Source organism: Nannospalax galili, unplaced genomic scaffold (assembly GCF_000622305.1).
Source record: "Nannospalax galili isolate Female #2095 unplaced genomic scaffold, S.galili_v1.0 scaffold107, whole genome shotgun sequence".
Classification (NCBI taxonomy): domain Eukaryota; kingdom Metazoa; phylum Chordata; class Mammalia; order Rodentia; family Spalacidae; genus Nannospalax; species Nannospalax galili.
In genome coordinates, this window is record NW_008358490.1 from 2833008 (window position 1) to 2852698 (window position 19691).

A 19691-nucleotide genomic window follows, 5' to 3' on the forward strand; every position below is an offset into this window, starting at 1 on the left:
ATTCATCTCTGTCTGCTTCCTGACTGCAGAGACAACATGATGAGCAGCCTCATGCTCCATGCCTGCCTCTCCACGATGAACTGTACCCTTAAAGCTGTGAACCAAAATAAGCCCCCTCCCTTTTAAGTTGTTTTTGTCAGGTATTTTTTCACAGCAAGTAAAAAAGTCATTTACCTTACCTGTTCAACTGTTTCTCTTAGATCTCCATCTAGCCTTATCAATCAGTTCACCTACCCAGATTTTCTCTTCTCTAGATGTAGGCTCACATGTGAAATGTCTGCTGCTGGTATTTATATCTTACTCATCCTTAAATCTCCTACCCCAAATTCTTCCTTGTCCTAAAAGCCTTTGGGAATAATTATTGCCATAGGTGTGATTCGCTAATGCTTTGTTCTGTACCACATTTTTTTTTTTTCTTTTTGAGACAGGGTCTCACTATGTAGCACTAGCTGGAACTTGCTATGTAGACCAGGCTGGCCTCAAGCTCAGAGATCCACCAGTCTCTGCCTCCTGAGAGCTGAGATTAAGGGTGTGTACGACTAATTTGTTTCAAATTCTTTGTAGTTTTCCAACTAAATGCAAGTTATCAAGTTTTTCAAGTTCCATTAAAAGCGGTTTATGGTCAAGATTTGCTTTCTGTTTTACAAGACTCTCGGTCTTTGGTGCCCAGGAAGTGGAGTCAGATAAAAATGAAAAAATTTTGGGCTGGGGATGTAGCTTAGTTGATAGAGAGCTTGCCTAGCTGGCAGGAAGCCCAAGGTTCAGTCCCCAGCACTGCATAAACTGGGCACGGTATCTGCAATCCCAGTACTCAGGAAGCAGATCCAGGAGGACGTTGAAGCAAAAAGGAAAAAAAAAAAAAATTGCACAATTTCTCACCATGAACTAAGACTGTAAACACTTGGAATGTGCAAAAACTACTTGTATTTATTTTTAACTCATTTTTATTTATTTTGTGAGTGTGCGTTGGAGGTCAGAGGATAGCTCGAGGGCTCTAGGGGGTCCCTGGGGTTTAACTCAGGTTCTCAAGCTTGGCGGCAAGCTCCTTTACCCAGCAAGCGCCATCTTACCCGCCTCTATCTATGTTTAAATTCACTGAATTTATTTAGGGTTTAGTACAGCGAATAACATAATTTTAGGTGACAGCGTCTTCCAGGCAGCTACACACGCTGGATCGGCGCCTAGGACCCTCAGGCGCATGTGCAAACACGTGGGTGACAAGTTCTCTCCCTTCAGGGCCCGCCTCTGTCCACGGTAATTGGCGGACCAAACGTACCAATCACCTCCCGTAGCCTCTTTCGGTAGTAGCCAATCCCGGGCCCCGAGCTCCTCCTGACTACTAGACACTGTTTACTAACAGATCGAAGCTGGGGAATAAGGGGCGTGACCATCCCGAGGAGGTCAGGGGCGGGATGGCCTGGTCTGCGCATGCGCGTTAGAGGCAATGGGCGGGGCCGAGTCGCCGGTCTTTCCAATCCGAAGGTTTGTGCTTCTCCCTCTCCTGCCTCCCCGCCAAGCAACAACAATACAGGCGGCGGGGCGGGGCTTCCCGTGAAACGTCAGAACAGTTCGCCCAATGGGAGCAGGCGCTGGCAGACGCGCGCGCGCTGCATCCAATCGGAGCGGGCGGCGGCCGCGGCCCCCCTCCGGGCTGGCTGTGGGCGGAGCGGCCTGGCGGAGGAGGCGGAGGCGCAGGGGCGGCTGGGCTGCGCCGTACTAGCGGTGCCAGCCGAAGGGGGAGGAGGCGGAGGAGCGAGCCGCACGGCCAGAGCGGGAAAGACACTCGTGTCGGTGTCCGAGCGGTGGCGCCGCCTCACCTCGGCTCCCTGTGGCTTCAGCTGGGGCTGTGAAGGGCTGGGGGTCAGCTGTCCCCTCAGGCTCTCCAGAGAGCGACCCGCGGGATCGAGAAGATGGAGGAGAAGGGCGGCGGCGGCGGCGCGGGCAGCGGCGACGAGCAGCTCCTCACTGTCAAGCACGAGCTGCGGACCGGTGAGGGACCCCGCCCTCTGCCGGTCGCGCTGGTCGCGGGGGTGCGCCTGAGGGCGGGCGGGGACGTGCGCGGACTGTTAGGGGCCACGGGCCGGGGGCGGGGCCTGGAGCACTGGGGCGAACGGCGGGTCCCGGGAGCGGGTCGCGCGCTCCGGGAAGGCGGCCGAAAGTTTGTGGGCGCCCGGGCTGCGGCGTCCGCTGCCTGGACACCGGTCTGGCAGGACAGGATGCCTTCGCCGCCCGCTTCCCGCACAGGTGACACTTGTCACCGCATCCTGTCTGGGGCGCGAGGTGCGCCTTTCCTCGGCGCGGCGTGCTGCAGCCTGGTCTCTGCCCTGCAGTTGCGCCGGAGGTGGTCCTGGTGGGGGGCTGCGATCCTCGGACCGATCGGCGAGGCGGGGTAGCCTTCTAGGAGATAAAGAAGCTTCTCGGTCTTCTAGGATGGAGTTTTGCCCTTTGCAGTTCTAACGAAATACTCTACTTGGCCCTGGAATTCTTTCCAGCGGCTTTAGAGAAACAGCCTGTCAATGGAAAGTTATACGTGAAAGAGACCCAGCTAGCCGACCTTATGTCGCGCTTACATCCCGTTGCTGATCTCCGAAGCTGTGCTATGCTTTATACTTGTTCAGTTGCTTTGTCATTCTTTTAAGTCCGGGTTTTATTTTGGAAATTTCTTATCTGGACCAATCGGTAGTCCGTGTGTCGTCCCCCCCCCGCCCCCCGTGGAGTCTGGTCTCTTCTTAACTCTTTTTCATTTCTGAACGGAGAATGCATTTTAATGACCCGTTTGTTATTAACTTATTGCCAGTGGTGTGCGATTTTTCACACACACACATCTTGGACTTCATTATGTAGATAGGAAGTGTGAGTGGGAGGTGTCAGGTGTGAGCCTGGTCCATGGTCTTTCTGTTTTGAACACATTGTAAAGTTAGCTTTGCTCCACAGTTCTTTTAGTTTTTGTTATCTCTAATGAGATTGCTCATTAGCATTCCATTGGGTGCCAGTCTGGTGACTTAGTAGAAGATGTCAAATTCATGATTATTTAATTGAACAGTTTTAGGCAGTGTATTTTTGGTCATTTTGATTCTGTGATGTATCTTGAGTTAGTTATCCCGTAGTACATTTGACTTCCTAACAACCTATGTGGATTCGTTGGTTGAATTTCTCTCAATAGACAACTGATGTTTTTGTGACACGGTCTCACTATGTAGCCCTGGCTAGCCTGGAACTTGCCATATAGACCAGGTTGTCCTCAGACTCACAGAGATCCACTTGCCTCTGCCTCCTGAGTGGTGCGATCAAAGGCATGTGCCACCACGCCCAGTGACAACTGATGTTTTGAATAGTTTTTAGTCATTTTCTCAGTATATATTTATCCAATATTAATAGTAGTTCGAATCAGATGCAGTGTCAAGTGCTTTCTAGGTAGGGATTTTTTAATCCCCCCATTTTACATAATTATTCCTTGCTTTATGTGTGGAATCATATAGTACAGCAAAAGCTACTTGATCTCTTACGCTCCTCAGATGCTGATCATGGTGCACCAGTCTTTTGCTAAAGGACCAAGGAGCAACCTACTTGGTACTAGTAGTCAACCAGCTGCTCAGTTTCTAGATTTTGCAAACAATGCTAGTCCTGTAGAAAACAATGAGTACTGTTTTATTTCCCTTTCTCAGCTGTGAATCATCAGCTTCAAGTTTGCATTACAGTTTTTTTCTGATGGAACTTGAGATTATACTGAATTCATCAGTAACTGTTAACTGTCAAAGGAAATGAACAGTCATTTTATTGCTAAACACTTGAACAACTGACCAGATATAGTGGTCAAAACGCTGTTAAAATATAACTTGAGCCGGGCGTGGTGGCGCACGCCTTAAATCCCAGCACTCAGGAAGCAGAGGCAGGTGGATCTCTGTGAGTTTGAGGCCAGCCTGGTCTCCATGGTGAATGCAGGACAGCTGGGGCTACAGGGAGACCCTGTCTCAAAAAGACAAAAAGACTATATATATATATAAACTTGAAATAGTCTTCGGCAACCAGCTGTGCTGCTCTCAGTGTATGGTGCTGTAATGGGTGCCAGTCGTGATCTGATACTGTACCTTCTCAAAATGTGGACAAGCAAATCATGTTGGCAGTTGGTGTACAGTGTATTGTATGTCATTGGATTAATGAAAAAGCAATAGAAACTCAGTGTAAGGGCATGGCATTGCACCAGTGTGTAGACTAAGTATGGCATACCTGGACATGGACTTGGAAGAGATGATGATGAATCCCAGCTCTGCTGTTTGTCTGTATAGACTTGGAGAGTCAGTGCACTCTTTCAGACTCACTTCTTTCATCTGTAAAATGTGAGAATTGAATGAACACTGTTAGAAAAATGTTTATCTGGTTGCTTGGCACATAGTACGCACTAGGAAGTTTTGGTTGAATGTAAATCTATAAATCATATCACAATAGTATTGTAAAATGCATGAATTAATTAGTGTAACTTGGAGAACAAGTTTCTTGGTGGTTAGCCTTTTATCACATGGCCTGGCTATTATCTTTTTCCCTGTGTGTCTTGGGTTCTCAGGCAGAGTATAAACTCTTTGTAATTCCTGCTGCTGTTTAACGGTGTGTGCAACTCTTTTCAGTAAAAACACCCAGTACTATAATAATTCACTTGCCTAAGGAGGTGATAGCTCAGTGGGTAAAGTGCTTATTCCACAAGCATGTGGACCTGAGTTTCAATCCCCCAGAACTTGTGTAAAAGCTGGGCACAGTAGTGCATAGCTGTAATCCTAATGCTGCTACAGTCAGATGAGAGGTAGAGGATCCCTGGGAGCTTGCAGGCTAGCTAGCCTGGTGTACACAGTAGTGAAGAACAAAAGAGACCCTGTCTTAAACAAGATAGAGGTAAAGATTGATTTAGTCGCATGTGTCCACACTCACACTAACACACACACACACGCATGCACACACATTCTTTTGATATGATTGTAATGATTTTCATACTTTTAGATTGTTCATTGTATCTAGAGATCCATTGTGTCTCACAACCTTGCTGAATTAGTTTATCAGGTCTAATAGTATTTCAGTGGGTGCCTTAGTGGTTTTTGTTTGTAAGATCATATCTATCATATGTGGATAGAGGAAATTTCACTTCTTCCTTATAAGAATGCCTTTTTTGTTGTTGTTGTTTAATTTCCCTGTCTAGGACCTTAACTACACTGTTCATTAGAATCAGCAAGAGCAGAAATCCTTCTCTTGTACCTGATTCTAAGAGGAGAGCATTAAATATTCATTACTAGCTATGAGGTAGGCTCTGGGTTTTCCACAGACATCTTGTACAGATTAAGAGTTTCTTTCTATTTCCAGTCTTTTGGGCCCTTATTATTATTGATTTTTTAAAAATATTTTTGAGACGGAGTCTTCCTGTAGCCCCAGCTGGCCTGGAACTCCCTATATAGACCAGGCTGGCCTGGCTCTCATAGAGATCTGCCTGCCTCTGTCTCCTCCTGAGTGCTAGGATCAAAGCATGCACCATCACTCCTTGCTTTTTTTTTTTTTTTTTGGACATTTATTTAAATCGTGAAAGGATGCTGGAGTTTGTCAAATGCTTTTTCTTCATCTATTGGGATGATGTTGCATTGTTTCCCGTTTTATTGATGATGTTTGTTATATTGATTGATTTTTGGGTGATAAGCCGACCTTGTATTTTGGGATAAATCCTATATGATCTTGGTATATGATCTTTTTTATATGTTGGATTCATTTACTATTTTGTTGGGGACTTTTGTGTTTATTGTTTATTGTAGGTATTTGTCTATAATTTTTTTTATTACTTTGTGATGCCTCTCTGGTTTCTCAAAAATGTTCTTGCTTTTTTTTTTCTTGCCAGCAACTAAATATTTTACTTGTTTGGTTAATGACATTCATATTTAGGGACTTTTAAGTACAGATTTAACAAAGGTCAGAGGAGAGGCTATAGTTCTGATTCTGCTCCTTACTTTATGTGTGATCTGGAGTAAGTTACTTAGCCTTTCTGAGCCTGAGTTTTCTTATTCATAAAGCAAAGGTGTTAGACTGCTTACTAGAACAAAGCTGGTGCTTTATGGTGTTTTGATGCAGTGAATAAAAGTTAGGAGTTGTTGTTTGCTTTTAAAAATCATTGCATTTTATGAAATTAACCATTTAAAATCCCACTGAAAAAGAACAGTTCTCTGATTTTTTAACTAATAAAATTTCACACACACACACACACACACACACACACACACACACAGACTCACACATATGGAAGCCAGAGTACAACTTCTACCTAATTTACATAGTTTCCAAAGATCAAACTTAGATCATCAGGCTTTTGGGGCAATTTTTGGCAAGCATTTTTACCCTATAGAGTGTCTTGCTTGCCTGCCCTCTTAACTTGATTTTTGTTTATTTGTTTGTTTGTTTTGAGACAGGATCTCACTGTGCAGCCCTGGCTGGCCTGAAACTGGCTATGTAGACCAAACTGGCCTTGATCTCTCAGAGATTTGACTGCCTCCTGAGTGCTGGGACTAAAGGTGTGTGCCACTCTGCCCAGCCTAACTTGATTCTTGAGAGTTTAAAAGAAAATATCTTTAACTTTCTCTTGTTAATGTCAGAGATTAAGAAAATCATCTATTTGCACAGAGTGACATCTTACCCCTATGTCAAAGGGGATTCAAATATATTTTGTATTTCCAGTCTGTAGGGGGAAAACATCAACTCCAACATTAACCTCTGCTTTAAAGCAAGGAAGCATTTTAAAACTGAAGACAGGCATGTTTTGATGGGCAGGATTGAATTCTTCCCTATGAACAAGAGGCTGATGCTTGAAAGCTCCTTTAGAGAATATTTAATACCATTGTGTGTTGGTTGCATTTCACAGTTAATTTCAGGTTGAGAAATGTCAGTCCTCAAATGTGGTAGGAGGGGAGGGAAGAGTTGTCACAGTCATCACCTTTGAGTTCTCCGAATGACTAGATCTCTCTAGTCACCTCAAGGTATAATCGCTCCTACATTTGTCTTGTTTGTCAGGGAGCATGAATAGGTTCTAAAATAGAATCTTGACCTCACTGTGTTTGTTTCTAGCAATGTCTGTCTTGGTTCAGGTGTAGCTATTCCTCCAAAAATCGAATGAGTTCTCTGGACTTCGTACATCCCTAAAATTATGAGTGTACTTTCACTTTTTTCTGTTTTCTCTTTTTTTCAAATACCAATTAGGCATTCTCCCCTGTGACTGCCAGAAGAATAGGGTTATAAAGTTCTTGTGTCCCCCCACCCCGCTTGTGCGCCTGTGTGTGTGGGGGTGGTGGTGGTATGTGCATATGGCACCTAGAAGTTGATGCTGAATCTTCTCTGTTGTACTCCACCTGACTTTTTTTTGGTCTTTTTGAGACAGGTCCTCCCTGTAGCCTCCCTGTAACCACCATGCCTGGCTTCAGAAAAGTTTTTTAAATGAAAGAGTTAATGATAGGAATTCGTTTAAGTACCAAGATTACTTTCTATATTCTAAATAATTTGATATTAAAAATATTATTTACAGCTGGATGGGGTGGCACATGCCTTTAATCCCAGCATTTAGGGGGCAGAGGCAGGTGGATCTCTGTGAGTTCAAGACCAGCCTGGTCTACAAAGTGAGTTCCAGGCCAGCTGGGGCTACAGGGAGACCCGGTCTCAAGAAGACCAAAAAGTAAATAAGAATTAAAAAAAATAAAAAACTTTTCTGGTTGAGTTTCTATTTGTGATTCATACTGTTGTAGATTTTTCTATCATACTATCCTTATAATTTACATAACTGCAAAGAAGTAAATGACCTTTTGTGTATACGTGTGTGTGTGTATGTGTGTGTGTGTGTGTGTGTGTGTGTATCAATGGACAGCCTTGGGTCTTGTTTGTTCTTCAGGTACTATCCACCTTCCCCTGTGACCCAGCACTAGTATTACAAGTATGAACCACCACCCAGCTTTTTATATGGCTCTGAGAATCAAACTCAAGTCATAAACACTTTACTAACTGAGCCATCTCAGCCCATGATGAAGTCTTGTTTGGTAGGCTGAATTATAACCCCTTTCCTTCTCCTCAAGATGTCCATATTCTAATCCCTAGAATCCTGTGAGTATGGCACATAATTTCGTGGCAAAAGAAATTTTTCTGATGTGATGAAGTATCCTGGGATTGGAGGCTTACTCTGGCTTCTCTATGTGGGTCCAGTGTAATCACACAGGTAGGAGGAAGACAGGAAAGCCTAAATCAGAGAAGGTGATCGGAGGGTGGAAGAAGAGGACACAGATCAGCATGATTCCATTGCTCAAAGAGGTCAGGACCTAATGAATATAGACAGCCTCTGAAGTTGGGTAACAGATTTTCCTCTAGAATGTCAAAAAGAAACATAGCTCTGCTGTCACTTTGAGTTTAGCTTTGTAAGACCCAGTTTTAGACTTCTGATCTCCAGAACTGTAAGAAAACAAATTCATGTTGTTAATAAACCTGGAAGTTTATTTAATTCTTTGACAGCAGCAATAGGAAGTCAGTACCTTTTCCTTAAGATTGTATTAAGCAGCACACAATTTTGACAGAGTGTGAGAACAGAGCATGGAGCAGTAAATTAAACTATTTTAATATAAAATAGTAACAAATGTCATTCTTTGTAGAAGTAGAGTACTGTCCTTTCTGAGGTCTCCCCAAGGAGACATTCCTTTCAGATCTTAACCACCAAAGCCAGCTGTGTTGCTTTTGACCAGCTGTTCTGCTTTTCATAGGAATGCTCTGAAGTGGGTCCCTCAGTAGATTAAAAAAACTTTTTTTTAGATAGGTTCTTGCTGTGACCCAGGCTAACCTCAAACTTACAGTAAGCCTCCTGCCTTAGCTTCTCACATGCTGGGATTTCAGACATGTGCTAGGATGCCTGGCTCTAAAAGACTTCTTTTATTAGGTCAGTGGGTTAAGCTTCAAATTTCTGGTACACATCATCTGAAAGTGTGATTGGGTATGTGCTTTTGTTTCCTTCTGGTGCTAGCTGTGTTCCTGTTCTCATTTTTCTTCTTTCTTTTCCTTAATTTAATCCAAATAATTTGCTTTCTATCTTTTCTATACCAATGTAAGGAAGGAATAAAAGGTGTAATTAAGGGGCTGGAGAGATGGCTCAGCGGTTAAGAGCACTGACTGCTCTTGCAGAGGACCTGGGTTCAAATCCTAGCACCCACATCACGACTAACAATTGTCTAACTCCAGTTTCAGGGGATTTGACACCTTCTTCTGACCATCTCGGGTATTGCATGACATAAGCGCACATACATACATTCAGGCAATACACTCATACACATAAAAATAAATAAAAAATTTTTAAAAGATATGATTAAATAAGTCCACTTGTATTTAAACACATATGTACATGTCATAAATAATATAGAAAATCTGGGAAGACATTTGACTCTTAAGTGTTTTGTTTAAGTAATCTATGTCATATTCTGTTATTTTTTACTTCTAAAGAGAAGAAAATGAAATCTTTGATTAATCAGTAGCTCTTTAATTTTTTTCAAGAATATTTTTTATTAAGACCACAATTAGTAAAAGGTTATAGTCTTTTAAAAATATTCCAAAATCTAGTTTCAGATCTGGTATGGTGATTTCCCCCAGCGTTGCTCTTTTTGTTCAGAATTGCTTTGACTAGTGTATATTGTGATTCCATATGAATTTTAGGATGGCTTTTTTTCTAGTTCTTTGAAGAATGTCATGAGGATTTTTGATTGGCATTTCAATGAATTTATAGATTACTTTTGGTAGGATGGTCATTTTCACAACATTATTTCTACTAATCCATTAGTGTGGTCTTTCCATCTCCTGGTGTCTTCCTTTGTCTCTTTTTTCAAAGACTTAAAATTTTTAGTGTAGAGATCTTTGATGTCTTTGGTTAGGCTTATGCCTAGATATTTTATTTTGTTTGAGGCTATTGTGAATGGGAGGGTTTCCATCAGTGCTTTTTATGATGACTTGTTATTGGTGTATAGAAAGACTACTGATTTTTTTTTTTTTTGGCCTTTTTAAGACAGGGTCTCCCTGTAGCCCCAGCTGTCCCGGAACTCCCTATTGTAGACCAGGCTGGCCTTGAACTCACAGAGATCCGCCTGCCTCTGCCTCCCCAGTGCTGGGATTAAAGGCGTGCGCTACTACGCCCAGCTAGAAAGGCTGCTGATTTTTTTTAATTATTTATTTTTATTTTATGAATATGCGTGTATTGCTTGCATGTAGGTAAGTGCACCCGTGTTGTGCAGTGCCCACAGAGGACAGAAGAGACTGTCAGATCCCCTGGAACTGGAGTTACCAACAGTTGTTAGCTGCCACGTGGGTGCTGGGATTCGAACCTGGGTCTTCTGTAAGAACAGCCAGTGTTCTTAACTTCTGAGTCATCTCTCCAGCCCCAAGGCTACTGATTTTTGTAAATTGATTGAACCTGCCACTTTGCCGAAAGTGTTGATCGTTTCTAAAAGTTTTCCGGTAGAAATTCTGTCATCTCTTATGTATAATATATCATCTACAAATAGGGATAATTTGACCTCTTTTTTTTCTGATTAGTACTCCTTTAATTTCCTTTTCTTGTCTTACTGCTTTAGCAAGAGTTTTAAGCACTGTGTTGAAAAGAAATAGAAATAGTGGACAGCCTCATCTGGTTCTTGATTTTTAATGGGAATGCTTCCAGTTTTTCTCTACTTAGAATAATGTTGGCTGTGGGTTTGTTGCATATAGCTTTCATTATGTTGAGGTATGCCCCCTCCAGTTCAGTTCTCTCTAGGACTTGTAACATGTTGGATTTTGTCAAAGGCCTTTTCTGCAGCTATTGAAGTGACCATGTGATTTTTGTCTTTAAGTCCATTTACATGATTTATTACATTAATTGACTTACATATATGGAACCATCCCTGCATCTCTGGAATAAAGCTGACTTGATCATGATGGATAACCTTTTTGATATGTGTCTATATGCAGTTTTTGAGTATTTTGTTGAGAATCTTTGCATCTATGTTCATTAAGGATATGGATATAGTTTTCTTTTTGTATTGTGTCTTTTACCTGGTTTTTCTATTTAGAGTGGTACTGGCTTCATAGAAGGAACTTGGGAGTTCTTCCTCGTTTCTATCTTTTTGAATAATTAAAGAAGTATTGGTTGTAGATCTTTGAATATCTGGTAGAATTCTGCTGTGAATCCATCTGGGCTTGGGCTTTTTTTAGTTGAGAGGTTTTGTATTGTTGTTTCAATTTTCTTATTTACTATGGGTCTGTTTAAGCTGTTGATATCTTCTTGATTTAGCTTTAGTGTTTTTTTTTTTTTTTTGCTTTTCCTGAGTCTTGAGTTGTACTGCTAAGTCATTTTTGTGTGTGCTTTCTGATTTTTAAAAATATTTATTCATTTTATGTGTCTGAGTGTATTGCCTGCCTGTATGTAAGTGTGCCCATGTCCTGCAATACCTGCAGAGGTCAGAAAGAGGGCATTGGATCCCCTCGAACTGGAGTTATGGACAGTTGTTAGCTGCCATATAGGTACTGGGAATCAAACCCAGGTCCTCTGCAAGAGCCAACTGCTGAGCCAACTCTCCAGCCCCACTTTCTGATTTTTTTTTAATGTAGGCACTTAGAGCTATAAACATTGTGGAAGGGGGAGAGAGGATTGTAAGAGCCAGTGTTGGTGCATGAACATTAGGAAACAGGCTTTTAGGCCTCTGGGACCTTGCTCATATGAACTTGCAGCAATGGTGACAGCATACCCAAGACCCATGCTGACTCAATCAGACAAAAACCCAGCATAGAACTGGGGAAACAGGCAGCAGACCCCAACCTTGGCCAAGGAACTATTGGCAGCTGATTACTGGTGGGTGAGGGAGAGTTGATCTTCGTTAAGGGAGTGACTCTATATAGACTGACTAGACTCCAGTGGATGAACTTGTACCAAAGGACATCTGGGTAAAAAAGCTTGACAGGATAGGCTTTAACATATATGATAGAGTGCATGAAATCTGGTGTGTGTGGGGGCTACGGGGAGTGCAGATGGGGGAAGGGGTCTAAATATGATTGATTAGGATCTATTATATGAAACACAAAACCTCAATAAAAATGCATATAAAAATAAAAACGTTCCAGAATCTATGATGAGGAACAGGTGCTAACTAGGGAATAAACATCAAGGCATAACAGCTTATAGTGTTTTCATGTGTTGTTAAACAACTTTTCTTGAATTTATAGCAAAAGATGTCATTTGTTACAGGTGGTTTATAAAACGGGAGTACTGTCTGAATCTTGTTCATATCAGAATACTTAGAGTCTAGCTTGTGCCCCTGAAGGGTGCCAGCCAGTGGGCCAAACTGTACAAGAGAAGTACACTTGGAAATCTTGTTCTTGTAGCTAACATGATCTATTCCTAACTTTGTGGGCTATACAGAAACATATTATATGTAATTAAAACTGAGAAACAGTAAAGCCAGCTCCTTCCAGGAAGAAATGTATATTTGAAATTTCATCATAAACATTTCTTTTTAAAAAAATTATTTATTTTATGTATATGAGTATATTTCTTGCATGTAGGTTGGTATACCCCTGTAGTGCAATGCCTGCTGAGGTCAGAAGAGGCATCTTATCACCTGGAACTGGAGTTACAGATGGTTATTAGGTGTCATGTGGGTGCTGGGAATCAAACCTGAGTCCTTTGCAAGAGCAGCCAGTGCTCTTAACCACTGAGCCATCTCTTCAGCCCCCATAAACAATATTTCTAAGAGATTTCTAAGAGAAGATTTTTTCCTTCATTTCAAAATAAGATAAGGCTTGGGGCTGGACAAATGGCTCAGTGGTTAAGAGCACTGGCTGTTCTTGCAGAAGACCCGGGTTTGATTCCCAGCACCCACATGGCAGCGGCTCTGTCCATAGCTCCAGTTCCAGGGGATCTGACACTCTCTTCTGACCTCTGTGGGCATTGCAGACATGGGTACGCTTACGTACATGCAGGCAATACAGTCATACATATAGAATAAAAAATAAATCAAAATAAGATAATTTTCAACAGTCTTTAAAATGAATTTTACATTTGATCGATCTTTCTTTCTTTCTTTCTTTCTTTCTTTCTTTCTTTCTTCCCTCCCTCCCTCCCTCCCTCCCTCCCTTCTTTCTTTCTTTCTTTCTTTCTTTCTTTCTTTCTTTCTTTCTTTCTTTCCTTCTTTCTTTCTTTCTTTCTTTTTTTCCTTTCTTTCTTTCTTTCTTTCTTTCTTTCTTCTTTCTTTTCTTTCTCTTTTTTGGAAGAATAGCATGAAAACTGAGTTACATCGTTTTCAAACTTTTCTTCCTGTTTGTGGATAGCCACTGAGTCAGAGATGCCCAGCAAGACACCTGGGAAGGTAGGCATGCTACCTCTCTACTTATTTGTACCTCTCCCCACACTCTTTTTTACTTCTAAAGTCAAAATACACTCTTAAAAGGTCTTAAAATGACCTTCACAAAAATAAGACTGCTTTAGGCTGTGAAAACATCAACTCTTTGGCAAAGATTATTTTTCTCTTCTTGTTTGTGCAACAGTGGCCAGGATCTTCTTTAAAGATCTGTTTTTAATTCATAACAACACCTACATGCAACTTGCTGGCTGTCCAGATATGGCTTACAGCCTAAATGTATAACACTGTCAAATAGGCGCGCCACCCGCGTTTGACATGCCTGTATGTTATGAGCAAGACCTAGCGTTTTCTGTGGGTCTCAGCAGGTCTTGGAGAGGTAGTACTGGAACTCCTCATCACAGCCCTTCTTGCCATAAGTCTCATAGCACCTGTCGTGTTGGTTGCAGCATTTTGTCTGGGAAGGGATGCCAATGTTAAGTGTTACTGCACTTGTACTGGCAGACCCTGTCCTCCCCACCCTGCAAGTCCAGTGCAGCGTTCTGGTATTCATTGATCCTGTGGATGCTGTTGTGGATGATCTTCAGGGTGGCCCTCTAGTCAGCGGTCTGGTCCTGCTCCTGGCTGCTGGTGAAGGTGGCCAACTGGAGCAGCAGGGGTAGTGTGGGCCCCATCTGCACAGCCTAGCACAGCAGCTGCCCTTGTTCCACTCAAGCAGCATTTTTAATATTTTATTAGAAATAGAAAATGATAAATCATAGAGGCACACAATAGTGAAAAAAATAGACTGTACACAGGGCTCTCTTTGTATCAGACACTTTTTGACATAAGTAAAATATCTCAGTCAGCTGAAGCCCACTGTTCTTTAACCACATAAGTAACCTGTGGATTATGTCTTTTTCTTAAAGGAAGAATTCTTTAAAATGTGTTGTAAGAACATTGTAGCTGTTATCTAAATATGATGATGTATTAGAGGGGCACATGAATGACAAATTTTAGCAGTATACTTGCACTAACCAACTCCCATGATTTTAGCTTGTTTTAGCAGTATGCTTAGGCCATTTGTTTGTAAGCAAACATCATAATTAGGACTAAAATGGAACAAATCTAATGGGGCTACATATAAATGAAGTGCCTGACTTTGACATACTTTAAAAAATATTTTTATTTTATGTGTATGTATGTATTGCCTGCGTGTAGGTGAGTGCACCCACGTTGTGCAGTGCCCGTGGAGTACAGAAGAGGCTGTTGGATCCCCTGGAACTGGAGTTACAGACAGTTGTTAGCTGCCATGTGGGTACTGGGATTCGAACCTGGGTCTTCTGCAAGAACAGTCAGTGTTGTTAACTGCTGAGCCATCTCTTCAGCCCCATGACTTTGACGTACTTTTGTCATATATAATTTGGGCAAAGCAGCTACAGTTTCATCCATCTATTTGAGGATTATTGAATTTCTAGTATTTGTCTCATACTGTCCTAGATGTTGGGTTTGAGTAGAGAACAAATTAATTAAGTTTATCAGTGCAGTTACCACAGATGGGTACAACGTTTTGTGAGAGATTCTGACAGGATAATCTTATATTGCGTGAGCGATGAGGGAAGCCTTCTGTGAATGCTTAAGCTGAAGTCCTGGCTATCATGGGGTGAAGGATAAGGGAACAAAGAATTTTTGTCAAAGGAAGTAACACAGATGGTTCAAAAGTCAAAAATGGCTTGGTATATTGAGGTTTCTGGGGAAAGGCTTCTGGCTTGAGCATCATGCCCAAGGCAGTTATAAGAAATGGGGCTGGAAAAATAGCCAGGCCATTTAGTGCAAGATTTAGTAGGTTATGCATGGATTTCATCAGAATACCTTATATGCTTATATGTCTGTATGAAATTCTCAATAAATTATTTAAAAAATAAAAATAAATAAAATGTGAAAAAAAATGCTTGGGGGTGCCAACAACACAGTGGAGAGTAGCAGGGATGACAGAGTATAAGGGCTCTAGTGGGGGGCTATGGGAGGGTGCCATCTGGGAAGTGGGTATATAGATGAATAAGATTGGGATGTTCTATGTGATATACACAAAAAAAATCAACAAATTTAAAAAATGAGTTATATTTGAGGAGGAAGTATAAAAATTTACAACATGTTAATTAGTAGAGGTGATAAACATTACCATTGTAATCTACCTGATGATTTTAGTATATCCATTGCCAAGGATCCAAGTACAACCAACCATGACTAGTAATAATCAGATACTTACAGATTAGAGACGTATGCGCCAACATCTAAGTGTTATCAGCAAAAACAATGAGTCTTTCTGTAAGAAACAGTATATTTTAAAATGAAATGGAGATCTTTTTTAAAAATAATAAAAATTTATATATCTTACAGAGTTTATACTGAGTTCAATATTGTATAACTGTATTGATTCAACTGTGAACCTAAAAATTTATAGCCACTTTTGAAAGAGATGTATCTTTGCTCTGGGAATTGTTATGAGTATGTTAAAGCTGTAATGAAATGCTTCTTCTAAAAAATAAAAAAAAGATTTAGTAGGTTATGATAAAGTATTCAAGCATTTAGTGCAAATGTGAAGCCAGTTAGGAAGTGATGAAATTAGTTTTGCATTGTAAAACATGACTCCCACTGCTTTGAGGGGGATGTATGAAGAGGGCCAGCAAGGACTCCTTTGCAGAAGTTCAGATGGAATATAAAGGCTATGATTGGGTGATAATTGAGATTAAGAATTGTAAATATATTTGAGATATATTTAGGAGATAAAATTAAAAAGACCTGGTATTGTATTGATGTGAGGTCTCTGGTAAGAACAAATATGTATTTGAAGATGGTGTTTGATGAGATAGTATGTTAATTTCAATTTGCTGTAGTTTATTATAGCTCACATTTGGGCCCTTCACGGTCTTCATGGTCCGAGTGGGTTCTCTGCTTAGGGTGTTATGAAACTGAGACCAAGGAATTAGGTAGACTTGGTTCTTGTCTGGAGGTTCTAGGTAAAAATGTACTTTTGTTGATAGAATTCTAGTGTCTGTAGTTTTCAGTCTGAGGTTCCAATTTCCTTCCTGGTTATCAGTGTAAGCTTCTAGAAAGGGTCTGCATTCCTTTTCCAGTGGCCCCTTCTCCTTCAAGCCAGCTTTCAAGCATGTCAGTCCCTTCAGATGCTTTTACTCTGGATTTTGGGCTTCCTCTACTAAATGTGTGTGTGTGTGTGTGTGTGTGTGTGTGTGTGTGTGTGTACTCATGAGATTAACTTAGGCCTACATGGATAATTTTCCTATTTCTGAGGTCCGACAAATTTGAGACCTCACATGTAAAGAAAAATCCCCTTATCACAAAAATGATGTATTCACACACTCAGGGGGAGGAGATTATGTGAAGGGTAGGGTCACTGGAATAATTTTAGAATTTGGAAATGGTCAGTGAGAAGAGATGCTTAATAGAGGTCAGCAGAAACCATAGGGGCCTTTGATACATTCTGATGGATATATATATATATATTAGTAATTATGAATGATGAAACCTTGTATGTTGCATAGTCATGCTTTCTTTGAGTCAGGTAATAACATAGTGAAGCTATTCCTGTTATTTTTCTTATTTAGTTTTACAAATGGGAATAATGAGTCTTAGAGAGGTGACTTGCTCAGTGATACCTAGGAAGTAAGTAGAAGAATTGGGTTTGACTCAAGTAGGTCTGGGCTACAGATAAGAATCTCGGTGTCACAAACATTTAAATACCTCTTATAACCAAAGTAGTAGATAAGATCACTTTGGGAAATATTAGAGAAAGAGAACTTAGAACTGAGTCCTGAAAAACTAAAGCATGAAAATAATTTAAAAAAAATGAGTTTCTAAGAAAAGATATAGAGGAAGAACTAGGAGAAAAAAGCTGGAGGAAACTTAGAAAGTTTTTGGTGTTATAAACACTCACTAGAGAAGATGGGGGTATATATGGAGTTATATATTCCATTGGCCACAGAGTAGCTTTATTGAGAACATTCTGGTGGAGATTTAGTGGGAGAAACCAGATTAGAATGGGTTGAAGAATGAATGCAACAGAAGATAACTTTTGAGAGACTTTGTTCTGGGGATTGAGAGATAGCCAGAGAGAAATGTGGGGCTCAGGAAAGAGTACTTGTTTCCCTGTTTTAAGATGAATAATGCTGGGTCATACTTAAATACCACTGAAATGGAACAAGAGGGGATAGGTAGGGATATCAAGATCCCCGAGAAGGGGAATGGAATGTAGTTCAGTTGCGACTGGAGTGAGGAGCAGGCTGGCCTTTGATAGGAAATTACCTCTATTATAAGAGGGATGGGGTGGGGGAAGGATACAAGTGCATTTGTAGATTTAGTAATAGAAAGATAAGGAAGTTTTGAGGACATAATTGTTTTTTTTTCCCCCTCTGTGAATTATAAAGAAAAGGCAATTCTTTATGCAAGAGAAATAGCTTTTTTTTTTTTGGTCTTTTTGAGACAGGGTCTCACTATGGCCCCACCTGGCCTGGAACTCACTTATGTAGACCTGTTGGCCTTGAATTCAAAGAGATCCACCTGCCTCTGCCTCCTGAGTGCTGGGACTAATGGTGTGCGCCATCACGCCTGGCTTCATTGTTTCTAAAAATTGTTATTTTCATCTTTGAAAAAAATTTTAGCTGGGCGTGGTGGTGCACGCCTTTAATCCCAGCACTCAGGAGGCAGAGGCAGGCGGATCTCTGAATTCGAGGCCAGCCTGGTCTCCATGGCGAATCCAGGCCAGCTAGGGCTACAGGGAGACCTGTCTCAAAAAGACCCCCCCCAAAAAAAAATTTAGCTATAGAAAAACATCCAAGCAGTATTTTTTTTTTAACTTATGTGAAACCTTATAGAACTTGCAGAAGAGGTTTTCAGGCCTAGCCATTCAAATTTTTCTGTGCTTTCCACAGACATCTGAACACATTCTCTGGATCATGCCAAAATTCTTAGTAAGCTTAATGTTCTGTTTCTTTTTGATGTATTTTATATTTAGATTATTCCTAAATTAAATTTATTTGGTACACATGTTGGGTTGGGGTGAAGCTGTTTGTTACTGCTTTGTAACTATTTGTTTTGTTATTGATTCAGTTTTCATATTGGCTCAATCATGTAATTCCAAAATTACTTAGATAAGTAAACATTCCTGGTTTATATACCAAAAATACAGCAAATCTTCAAGGTAAGTGACCACAGCAGTAAGAGAAAAATGGGCAGCATTGTTTTAAAGTACACAGATATTAAATATGACTTTGTTCTGCTGCCAGCAGAACACTGTCCAGAGACATGGTTTGAGGCCCAACCACAAATCTAAACAGCTTTAGAATAGCTTACCACCTGGCAGTTAAAAGAAGCCTGATGTGCTAACTATTTAGTTGATTTTCAAGCTCTCATGCATTTACTAAAATTGGGCTAATTGGACTTTGTAGACAGAAATCAAGATTTTGGAGTTTAGAGTTACGTATGTGCAGTCAGTACTATATTGGGCATGTCCTAACTGTAACTTATCTGATAAGTTACTTTATAAATATTTCCTTCTGTGATAGATGGAGGGGGGACTTTCAAATAGCGGAAGATTTTTTTCTTACTGCGTACCATTGTCACCTTTGGACTGAAACTACCCAAGAATCTTACATTTTGTAATGCTGAATAAGAAAGGATAAGATTTTATATGAAAAGCTATTTTGTCATTTTATTAGGGTGGTCTCAGGAAATGAGATAGTAAAATATTTTCTAGTTGGTATATTGAAAACAGAGTTTAAGGGCTGGGCGTGGTGGTGCACACCTTTAATCCCAGCAGAGGCAGGCAGATCTCTGTGAGTTCGAGGCCAGCCTGGTCTACATAGCAAGTTCCAGGTCAGCTGGGGCTACAGGGAGACCCTGTCTCAAAAAGACCAAAAAGAAAAAACAAAACAAAACAAAACAAAAAACCCCAGAGTTTAAGCATATTAGAGAGGATCAAGTCAGATTGGACTCTAAACCTTTAAAAATTTTATTTCCTCAGACTTCATTCCCTACCTCCCTTCCATGATCTTGATGGTGCCCTTCTTACATACATATTTGAGTCTTCTTTTTTTAATTATTTTTATTTTATGTGTATAAGTGTATTGTGTACTGCCTGTGTGTATATGAGTGCACCTGTGTCATGCAATGCTGCAGAGGTCAGAAGAGGGCTTTGGATTCCCCTGGAACTGGAGTTAAGGACGGTTTGTAGCTGCTATGCGGGTGCTGGGAATCGAACCCAGGTCCTCTGCAAGAGCAGTCAGTGCTCTTAACTGCTGAGCCATCTCTCTAGCCCAAGACATTTATTTT

General features: G+C 40.9%; 1 protein-coding gene across 2 annotated transcripts in view; it reads left to right on the forward strand.

Moving 5' to 3' along the window:
• The first annotated feature begins 1689 nt into the window (after positions 1–1689).
• Rps6ka5 (ribosomal protein S6 kinase A5) overlaps positions 1690–19691 on the forward strand; it is a 217371-nt gene continuing 199369 nt past the window's right edge. For both annotated transcript variants that reach the window (XM_008821741.3, XM_029557966.1), the window contains exon 1: positions 1690–1989. In XM_008821741.3, the coding sequence (XP_008819963.1) occupies positions 1911–1989 (79 nt within the window). In that variant the 5' untranslated portion in view covers positions 1690–1910. The remainder of the gene's footprint in view (positions 1990–19691) is intronic.